At 31.9% G+C, this 12,176-nt stretch overlaps 1 protein-coding gene across 2 annotated transcripts in view; it reads right to left on the bottom strand.

Annotated features, from left to right (window-relative positions):
- The window catches only part of Rngtt (RNA guanylyltransferase and 5'-phosphatase), a 234,044-nt gene that overhangs the window by 49,205 nt on the left and 172,663 nt on the right, over nt 1–12,176 (bottom strand). For both annotated transcript variants that reach the window (XM_046431641.2, XM_046431631.2), the window contains one exon: nt 5,452–5,518. In XM_046431641.2, the coding sequence (XP_046287597.1) occupies nt 5,452–5,518 (67 nt within the window). The remainder of the gene's footprint in view (nt 1–5,451; nt 5,519–12,176) is intronic.

The following is a 12,176-nucleotide window of genomic DNA, read 5'->3' as shown; positions in this document are numbered from 1 at the left end:
TTTGGAATATGTGACTGTGACTAATAGCACCTAGTCACTCAGCATGAACAGAAGCAGGAATAACCTGACTACACTGACTGTAAAATAACTGTCTCAGAAAAAAATAATTCTGAATAATAGTTATAGCCTCACTTTTCACATGTAGTTACTGTATGGAATTCATATTTAAAATATGAAAGACATTTTCTTAGCCTTTCTGCAGTGTCAACATTGAAACTTGGGTTTAACTCAGCCTCACAGCCTCTTGCACTTACTTCTTGGGCTGTCAGAACTGGAAGAGGCAACTAATATCAACCCCTGCAGGAAGGGACAGCTCTGTAGTCTTGAGCAGTCTTTCAACAACAACTCTTTGGTTGATTAAAACTGATGCTGACAGGATTAGGTTTTACGAATTTTGACTGCTAAGTGGAGCCTCCTGGACTAGAACGCTATGAGAATTAGCAAACATTTTTAACTGAATATGAAATGTTTGAGAAAACAATATAAATGTAAATTATTACTGAAACTTGAATATATCTACAAAAATAAGGTATGAATAACAGAATACATTCATAAAACACAGAAAGATAAAGGTATTATGCAAAGATGTACAGAAATACCCAACCCTAAATTCCATATAAAGGACTTTTGAGGGGATGGGGTTGTGGCTCAATGGCAGAGCACTTGACTAGCACATGTGAAGCATTGGGTTCAATCCTCAGCACTACATACATACATACATACATACATACATACATACATGTATTGTGTCCATCTATAACTAAAATTTCAATAGCTTGAAAGCTTATAAATAGGAATTAACCAAAATATTTTTAAATAAAACTTCCCTTTTTAATTCCAAAGTCTACATATACACATATACACTGATCTCTTAATAATATAGTAACCCTAAGTTGTAGACAGCTCACTATATTTAGAAACTTAAGTTAATCTTGATACAGTTAAAATAATTAGTCATAATTATAGTCATAATTAGTCATAGATCAGAGTGAAATCTGCTTCCTTTATAGTACCAAACAATAACTAAGGACACATGAGGCACTTCCTTCCTTATTGTATAGTGTAATTCATTATAAAATAATCAGTTTTATTTAATTATATATATTTTTAAACCACACGTTTAAAATCAAAGTGTTCAAACAAAAATTTCCCCGGAAAACTTAAATGTTCACATATTCAATATTTTTGTGGTTAATAGGAAAACTTAGGGAAACATTTATCTGTTAAGATTTGGGGGCCTTCAAATACACTGAAATTAAAAGCAGAAGTGTGTACATTTTTCTAGGAAGAGATTCATTGCTTTTAGAGATTTTAAAACGGGTCAATGATGTGATAATAGTCACTGCTTTGGGTGAAAGTTTTGTATAAGAGGAACTTTCCCATGAGTTACTGAAAATGTTAAGAGATAAAAATTGGAATAACTTTCCCTAACAACAACACCTGTAATTAGCAGGAAGATACACCAGTTCTAAGACTATGCTGAAGTTTATACATATTTATGTTTTTATTTAGAGCTTGGAAAGAAAACTAAAACTAAAAGATGAGTAAACAATGAAAAGTGTTTGTTCAGATAGAAGAATGGTTGTAACAACCTGTGTTATTGCTAGCAGTACAGATATCTATGGGCAAGCTGTACCAAATTTCTGAACTCATTCAACGTTTGTCCAAGTATCTATTATCCTTTTTATGTATTTTTTTCTTTTTCTGACCTTTACAAAATGGAGCTCCTTTTAGAATATCTCTTTAGCAAACAGTATCTAACACCATGCCACCACTCTGAGAAATAAGTCCTGTGATTTTAATAAATGAGAATTCATTTTCCTCAATAATCAAATGAACAATTTTATCCTGATTTATTATTTTAAAAAAATCAAACTAATATTCTCTTAAGAAAAGTAAAGCTATCTCCATTTTTAAAGGTTATTCCTGATACCTTGAAATATAACACATTATCATTACATTTCAATGTAATGGGAATAAAAGTTCAATGGGAATAAAAGGAATATAACTAATACTGGTATTTCATGCCCAACAGAAATTAGGTACAAGGAAGATAGAAAATGAACCTTAAATTTCTAGCCTAAACTCCAAGCATTTAAACTATGATGTATTTTACTATTTTCCAATAAACTTGTAAGTATTCTAATTAGGCAAGGATCTAATTAGGTAGAGCCATAGGAATTATGAAAGCACATCAACAATTAATAAGGATCAGAAATCTTTTCACAGTAAAACCCTTCTCATAAAAACATCAAAGGAAAAAGACAACTTAAAATAATGGACTTTTCTTTTCAACAAAGTTGATCATTCAGGCAGAAAGGGTTGACAAAGAATTGACCTCTGTCACTAAGCTTGTTAGCAAAGACCCAGATAAAGAAAATATTATGTTAATGAATCAAATGAGTGACACAGAAATTACCCTCACATATATACTGAGATTATGCATTTTGGGACACAATGCAACTCACACCCATATACAAAACAATTTTATCCTTCCCTAAATATATCAGATAAGTCTCCTGGTTTTTAGTTATTTCAGTTCTAATAAGGAGGAATAGGATGTTCCAAACCACTGGACAGAAAAAAAAAAAAAAAAAAAAAACTGGACTATCAGAAATGGTTCTTGCTGAAACCTCTTAGGATTTCTGGCTCTACTACTGAATTCAGTCAATGGGATAGTGAGGGAGTTTATGAAAAGACTCTTGCAATACCACCTGTGTTTCAGAGATATTAAAAAATTGAAGGAAAAAACGTACCAGAATGTCTGTCATTACATAAGGGAAATTTAAAGGTTTAAAAAAGTTTGGAAAAGTTTAAGAGGGTCAATGACTTAAGATCCTAAAGACAGATTTTTTAAAGTGTTCTGATTTAGCTTAAATTAATGGAGGTATTTAAAGGGGGATCTGACGCTGTGGTAACTAAGATAAAATTTCTCGTTTAATAATGTTGATAATGTGATCAAACTCCCTTAGCATTAAAATATCTCAAGTCCTATTAAGGCTCAGTCTACTCAAAAATCTGAGTTTTTCAAAGCAAAAAACATGTTAGAAATGCACAGGTTGAAAGGAGTTTAAACAACCCTGAAATAAATGGATAAAAGTAGCTCATGTGGCAAAGAAACAAATGTAAAGAAAATTTTAAAAACTAAATGATGATAAAACCCACAAAACAAACTAAATAGGCTGTGGGAGACCAACCTTGCACACTCCCCAGCTGGGTGCTGAGGCGCTTAGTCATAGAAATGTGGCAGCGCTTTCCCCACCCTTCTTGGGTTGGAGGGTTGGAGGGTTGGTGTCTCTTGCATGGGTGTGTCTTGCTACAGCCCCATGAGTGGAGCTAATACATGTTCCTTTGTAATATAACTACTTGCCCTGTTTAGGATAGAATCTTCCATGGAAGTGCCTTGTGTGTGTCCCCTTCTCTTACTGTGCCCTTGGGTGTGGCCTACCCAGGTGTCAGTCAACCTGCTGACATCATGAAGATAGACTCAGCCCCCTGAAACCTAACCCCTTGCCTCATTTGAAAAGCTTCTCCTCAATAAAAGAGGTCAGCGCATGCTCTCGCTCTCTTTCTGCAGACCCTTAAGATCAGAGGAGCCGTCACAGCGACCCCAAAGAAAAACGTATTTGTGCCTCTTGTGCGGTTATTTTGCGCAGCCCAGTCAGCCCAGTTTTCCTGGAGTGACCCCTGAGCCTTTTAGTGGAGAACCAAAACCCGGCAATAGGCCCCACAGAAAACATTTACAGATAATTATAAAAACAAAGAAAAATGATGATCTCAAACTTTCCTTTCTATTAACTGTCTTGAATATTATCATTTTTATATTTCTTACAAGAAAGCTTAGAATTAATCAATCGATCTTTAACTAATGTTACTATTAAACAATTTTGATGAAAGATTGAATGTTTTCAATCTAAAATTAGTAACTAAGCAAGAATGTCTGTCCTCATCATTTCTATTCAACCTCATATTGTAGGTTTTAGCTGGCATATTTAAAACAAAGAAAAAGGCATCCAGATCAGAAAGGACTCTCTTTTTTTCAACAGCTCACATAATCATTATATAGAAAATTTTATGAAATCTACAAAAAAGCCAACAGCACTAATAAATGAGTGTAATGGGATTTCAGAATTTAAAATCAATACATTTAACATATCAGCTTTTTGCATACTAGCTATGAATCTCAAACTAAAAGAAAAAAAAATACTTACAATAGCATCAAAAATATAAAATATATATTTATTTTTTAAATGTGCAAGATCAATATACTGAAAACAACAAAATATTGCTAAGAAATATTAAGACCTAAATAAATGGGGAGAGATGTAGTTTTCATGAATTGGAAGATTCAATATTGTTAAGATGTCAGTTTTCCTCAAACTGACCTACGAATTCAACACAATACTAATCAAATCCCAGTAGCCACTTTTAAAGAAATTGACATGATTCTAAAAATTCAAATAAACATGAAAGGAACCTAAATTACCAAAAACAACTTATAAAAGGAAAAAACTAGGAGGATTTAAACTACTTGATTTCATTACCTATTAAAAAGCTACAGCGATCAATATAGTGTGATACAATAGAGGAATAGGCACATAGGTCAATGGAACAGACCTGTGTGTTTATCCAAGAGAAATATAGGATAATCTGTTACCCAGGAGAAAGAAGGCATATGTCTATACAAAGAATTGTACATAAATGTTTACCTGCAATAACCCCAAATTGGAAACAAACCAGATATCCATCAAAAGGTGAAAGGAAAAACAAATTATATTCCAGCCATATAATGGTATACTATTCAGCCAAAAAAAAAAAAAAAGATAAAAGAAAAAGAATAAGTGATAAGTGCAAGAATGTAAATGAATCTCAAAATAACTACTGACTCAAAGAAAATTACCATATGATTCCATTTATATTAAGTATGAAAAGATGAAGATTCATCAATGTCATAAATCATGTTAGTGTCTGCCTAAGGACTAGAAGGGAAAAAGGAAGGACAAGAAAGGGAAATTTCAAGGGACACCAGTAAACTGGGGTGAAGTATGTTAATTATCTTGATTGTGGTGATGATTTTCACTAGAGTAAGCATGTCAAAATGTATCAAATTGCACACAGTTTATTATCTGTATTATCTTTATCATCAATAATACTGCTTAAAAAATTTAAGGTCAAAAAGGATTTCTGAAAGATGATTCGGTATAAATTTCAATGTACTCTTCAAAATTAATCCTGAACTGTTCTGGTCAAAATCAACTCTAACATTGGCAAAAATATTAAAATAATTCCCCCCAAAAGCCAAATGACTTCTGTAGAAATATTCCAGAGTCAATGAAATTACTACTTGATGTTTGAGATATTTTTGATAGGGTGATGGTTATTAGCAAGGTTTGGGTGGTTTCTGGACAAGTGAATGTCTAGGAATAGTACACTAAAAATGAATAATCATACCTTGATTTGTGCAAAGGGTCTCTCATAACCTCCAACATAGAGAAGGCCAACATTCTGGGGAAGTAACCTATAAGGTGGAAGAAGAAGCATTATTTATAAAATACTCTTCCTTAAATGTAAGGTTGTGCTATGATAAAAATTTATATGAAAAAAATTAAATATCTATGTATAATTCTTGTATTTTGTACTATGGGATAGTAACCAGCAAATTAATAATTCTTACATTTCAGAAAATAGTGGGTAAAATGTTAAGAATGAAAACTTACATGTAGAATAACATATTAGGAATTCTAATAAAATTACTACATAGCATCTCTGAGAAAGAAGTAAATGAAATTATGCATGTATTTAAATATTCAATGCATGTCAATACTATGCACTACAAGAAATAAACCTAAATAATTCAGTACCAAAAATTCAACAGAAAAAACCTGACACAACTCTAAAAACGCAGCTACCGATAAGTTGTATCATAGTATTTATTTATCATAAGAAAGCAGTAGGGCAAAAGGTGCTTGCTATGGAGGGATCTAGAAAAGTTTGAAGAGATGAAATTTGAACTTAGCCTTAAAGGGAAAAATCTAAACAAGTTCCTGAGAACAAAGAGAAATCAAGACAAAAAGGAGACAAGGAATAATTTTGTTGGAGATGAGAACTGAAAAAAATTAGGAATGGAATATGAATAATTTTAAATGACAAATATTGTATTTTGAAGTAATTTGGGATCATATTTTTAAAAATATGCTTTATAAAACAAATGCATGCAGAAATTTAAAAAAAAACATATAGAGGACGTAAAATTAAGAAATAATGGTTACAGCTGGGTATGGTGGTATATGCCTATAATCTCAGCAACTCAGGAGGCTGAAGCAGAAGGATTCCAAGTTCATGGCCAGCTTTGGCAAATTAAAAAGACCTTGTCTCAAAAAAAAAAAAAAAAAGTGATGGAGGTATAGCTCAATTGTAGAACACTACCTCCCCCAGTTCAATTCCTAGTACCCACACCAAAAGCAAGAAAAAGTGATTATAATCCCTACTTATTCCTTGTTCCTAGTTCCACTTTTAAGAGGTCTATCATTCTTGATTGCACTAAAACACTGTGAATGAAAAAATACCAAATTTAGATCTATATTTGTGAAATGTGTAGAGGAACTGGTAGTGGTGTACGCTATGGGAAAGACAAACATTCTTATGTTTAATTAAGCTAAATGTAGATATATCTCATTCTTCTTTTATCATAAATAATTTCTTAATGGACATCATGAATAAACAAAAACAACTCCAGTCTTAATACTACTATAAAGAAAAAGAAAAAATAATTTTCTGACTTCTTTGCTGAGTTTCTAAAACAAGACACTTAAGAGTATGGATAGTTAGAATAGCCTTTAAAGGCAGATAACAAAAAGCTAATGATCTCTTGGATAGCTGTAAATTCTATCACACGAATCTGAGAATGGAACACCAAGGGGTATATAAAGAAAAAAAAAGCCCTGCAAACTGAAAATATTCTACTGGAAAATTCTTAATATACCATACTGTCCTGATGACAGAAAATTAGAATAATCAAGATTATCATAACCATCTTAAAATTTCAGTTAGTGGCTTAAAAATCCTGCTTCAACAATTCCAGGATACACACGTATACATAGCTTCTCTGAAACTGGGGTGCTTTTGATACTTGATGATATCTTATAATTGATGTCACCATCAATTGTATCAACAGTGTAAGGTGATAGTGTTATTACTTTCCACTGACAGGGACTAATATGATCATGAAAGTACACTCTCAGAGCAACTTAGATTCTGTGAAATAAAGGAACACTTTTTCCAATCTCCTGGGAACAGCTTCTGTTATGTACATTGTATAGTGTCTATAAAGCACTAAAGGTCACTAACAATATTAATAAGAGGATGAACACAACCTGAATTAAACCAACTTAGTAAAAAGTTTTTTATTTTTGAAATACAATGATAAAATGTAATAACACATTAAAATACTGTTGAAGGCTACAAACAAAACTTCAAAAGCATTTGTTTACTGGACTCAAGTAGAAAGTATAGAAAAAGTCCCCAAATCTTAACAGAGAAATGGAGAATTTCTTAGCCATTACTTGACAAATAAGAAACTAATCCAACTTTAAACCATTTCTGGTTCCACAAATTTGGTATTAGCTATATAGACCAGTGGTAATTTATTTCCTGTATAACAAATGTTCACAGAAAGCTTGATAAACCCTCTTCAGAAGAAATAATCACTGTTCATACAAATAGATGCTAGAATAAAAGTTGGCTGACATTTAAAATTCAATGTTTCTAATTACTATGTATATACATTTCAGGAAGCTTGACAATATACTATTTAGTGTGCTCCCTCCCTTCAACATGCCTATCTAATAACTACCCTTTTCTAAGCAAATTTCCTAAATGTACCTGTTAGATAGCATATTTCACTTTTAAATTATAGTTCTTTCTTATTCATGTACCTATTATTCCTTACCATATATTTTATTACTACTTTCATTTGAATAGTAGTAATACTTTCAGTATCATATTTTAAAGGCCTGCTAAGTGTAAGATACATATTTTTAAAATGGAACATTTCTTTAAATGTTTTTACCTTTCAAAAAATTATTTTTTCAAATTGCATACATAATTACTACCAGTAATAGGCACCATTTTATCATGACAGGGTGCTTGTATACAATAAAGCAACTGCACATTTTAAATCCCCAGGGTAAGGTATTAATTCAGAACTGATAGACACATTTGTAAGTATATTTTAAAACAGAAGTCCTAACTCATTTAAAACTAAGTAATTGTTTTGGCCTTAAGTTAGGTGAACATTACCATAACCTTTATGAAAATGCTAACAAACTCTAAAACATTTGCTTGTAACTCAATTCTTCTATGTGTGGCTACCAAAAAGGATATTTTAGGAAAGCAGCAATACAGAGGAAGTGTGTGTGTGTGTGTGTGTGTGTGTGTGTGTGTGTGGCGGGGCGGGGGGGGAGGTCCTACTACAGCTTTTGAAAAAGCAAGAATAGGCAAGATTAATACCGATTCCATTTTACTTTCAATATCCCAAATACAAATATTAACAAATACTTATCCTTAAAATAAAGTCATCGTCGCCCCCACCCTCTGACAAAAAAAGAAAATCTCAATATTGTTTTCAGAAATCTTTCACAAAAAGGAAAACAAAAAAATCTATCAGGTAATAGAAGAAAGATTATTTAAACAAATTTCATATATCAGGCATATACTGATACATCACATATTCTTATGCATTACACACAGAAAAGCTGCATTAAAGGGAAATTGAGTATACATCTATTTCAAATTTAAAAAATTTTAAAGAGATCTTTCAAAAAATGCTAACTAAAAATTAACTGTTCTATCTGTAAGAATATAGTGTCGACTACTAGATATATTCTTAAATTACAAAGAAAAACCTTAAAAGAAGTTACAGTATTTTGATACCGATTTATTTAAAAATCCCACTTTTTAGTCAGCAAGTTATCTAAACATCAAATTCATCCAATGTATGTACTAGGTGAAAAATCAACAACCCAAACCAAGCACTACAGTAACAGAAAGCAAATGCACTTAACATGAAATCAATGGTAACATTTTGATTAAAAGAAAATGAGAAGACCTCTGAATCTTCTAGTAGGATATAAATTTTAAAAGCACGCCATAGGGCAAAAGACAGGGTCTCACTAAGTTGATTAGGGCCTTGCTAGGTTGCTAAGGCTGCCCCTGCCCTTGAACTTGTGTTCCTCCTGCCTCAGGCTCCAGAGTTACTGGGCTATAGGTATGCACTAGCATAACTCACCACAGGGCAGGTTTCAAGCAAATGATTCAAACTGTAGTTTCAGAACACAATAATTCAGCTAGAAATCAATAACAAAAAATAACTGGAAAATCTCCATGTCTGAAAAGATAGATGTATACTTGTAAATAATCCATAGGTCATAAAGGAAGTCTCATTTGAAATTATAAAATATCTTGAACTAGATAATGAAATAACAAAAAAACTGTGGTGTGCAGCTAAATCCAGTTTAGAGAGAAATCTATCATCCCAATATATACATACATATATGAAATGCTTAAAACAAATTGATGAGTTATGTATCAACCTCAAGAAATTTAGAAATAATCAATTAATCCAAAGAAAAAATAATAATGAGCTAAAAGTTATGAAACAGAAAAAGTTCAGTAGAGAGGAAAAAAATATTAAAAACTATTTTTTAAACTAACATTAAATTGATCCCTAATTAAGACAATGAGAAGATAAATAATAAGAGGACATTATAAAGACTTTTATACCAACAAGTTTCAAAATTCAGAATAGAAAGATACAATTTAGTAAAGCCAATATAACAAAAAGTAGAAAATCTGAGTAGTGTTACTATAGAACTTTTAAAGTTATTTCTACCAAGGAAGCAAATGGCCTAGATGGACTTACCTGTAAATGCTACTAAATATTTCAGGAAAAATTAATTCTAATCATACATAAGGCACACAAAGCAAGAAATATTTTCCATTTATTTGACACTTGGATGCAAAATCGATGTTGATCAAGACAGAATAAGACAAGCTATAGACTGGATGAGAATATTTGCGAAAAACATATGCAAAAGGCCTGAAAATTTTTGCATAGGATATTTATGAAAAAGAACAGTTATCTGAAATATACAAAAAAAGAAACCTCTTAGAACTTGGTGATAAGAAAATAAATAGGTAAATAAAATTACCTATCAGACAGCGGGTAAAAGATGTGAACAGACACCTCACCAAACAGAATATATATATAACAAATAAGCATATGAAAAGATGTTTGGCATCATATGTCATATGTCATTAAAGAAGTACAAACTGAAACAATAAAATACCACTACACACCCTTGAGAATGGTCAAAATCCATAACACTGACATTACCAAAGGTTGGTGAGAATAAGGAGCAACTGGAACCTGTTCATTGCTGATAAAGACTGTGGTTTCTTATTATAACATCCTGATAATATGTAATCCAGCAATCACACTCTTTAGTATTTATTTATCCAGAGGTAAAAATCTACGTCCATAAAAAAAATATGCATAGGGATTTTTACAATAACTTTATTCATACTAAAACAGGGAAGCAACCAAGATGTTCTTTGGTAGGTGAATGGATAAACAAATTGGTACAGAAAATGAACATTTTTCACTGCTAAGAAATGAATTACTAAACCATGAATAAACATTTAGAGATGGAAAGTGCTTATCCTGGTACCAGGGATTGAACCCAGGGACAATTAACGACTGAGCCACATCCCCAACCCATTTTATTTTTTATTTTAATGCAGGGTCTCCCTAAATTGCTTAGGAACTCTCTAAGTTGCTGAGACTGCCTTTTAACTTGCAATCCTTCTGCCTTAGCCTCCCAAGCTGCTGGGATTACGGGTATGTGCCACCTCATGCAGCTAATATTATTAAGTCTTGAAAGAAACCAATTTAGAAAGGCATATGTATAAATTCCTTCTAAGGAACATTCTGTGAAAAGCATAAGTCAGGAGACAGTAAAAAGATCAGTGATTGCCAAGGGTTGATGGGAGGAACAGATGAATATGTAAAGCACAGCTTTTTAGGGCAGTGGGATTATTCTGTATGACAATACATTCTGTAGATATATGTCCTAATATATTTGTCAAAACCCACAAAATGTACAACACGAAGAGTGATCCTTAATGTGAACTATAAACTTTTGGTAATAAGACATATCAATATAGATTAATAAACAAATGCACCATTCTGGTACAGGATACTGTCCGTGGAAGTAGGCTGTATATACTGAATGGCAGGAATTATATGAGAATTATGTACTTTCCACTCAATTTCTGCTGAGGCCAAAATTTCTCTAAAATGTAAGAGAGAGAGAGAGAGAGAGTGTGTGTGTGTGTGTGTGTGTGTGTGTGTGTTTTAAGAAAGATGAGCTATACAACCACAAAAATATAGAGGAAACTTTAAAATGCATACTACTAGTGAAAGAAGCCAATCTAAAAAGGCTACCCTATATGACATTCTGGAAAACACAAAAACAATGGAAACAGTGAAAAATTCCAGGGTTGCCAAGAATTCTGGAGAAGAACAAAGGGGAATTTTTAGGGCAACAAAAGTATTCTGTATGACACTCTAGTGATGAATTTCATTTGGTCATTATGCATTTGTTTAAATCCAGAGAATTATATGAATATGGACTTTAGTTAATAATAATGTTAATAATAATATTGATATATCAATTACAAAAGTACCACCCTAACACAAGATGGTAATAATATGGGACACTGTATGCTGAAGAAAAGCACATATATGGAAATTCTTTCTGTAAACAAAGTAACAAAGTCTTATTTTTTTAATTGACAGTATAAGAAGTCAATTGAGAAAAGAAAAGAAAAAAATTCTAATAAAACTCCCTACTAAACAAAGTCCAGCAAAATTTTTAAAGATAGTATGCAACCATCAAATTCAGTTTATTCTAAGAATGCTTTAACATTAACTAACCTGCCACTGTAATTCTACCCAATGAATAGGACAGAAGGAGAATACCATATTACAATGACAGGAAAAGTAGTGGAAAAAATTTAAATTCCCTTTAAAAGTACTCTTAGCATACCAAAAAAAAAAAAAAAACAAGCTAACTTTTTCAATTTCATCTGAAGGATATACAAACATACATATATAC

Source organism: Marmota monax, unplaced genomic scaffold (genome assembly GCF_021218885.2).
Source record: "Marmota monax isolate L192 unplaced genomic scaffold, Marmota_monax_Labrador192_F-V1.1 WCK01_AAM20220418_F8-fsc00013, whole genome shotgun sequence".
Taxonomy (NCBI): domain Eukaryota; kingdom Metazoa; phylum Chordata; class Mammalia; order Rodentia; family Sciuridae; genus Marmota; species Marmota monax.
This window is presented reverse-complemented; position numbering and strand designations above follow the sequence as displayed.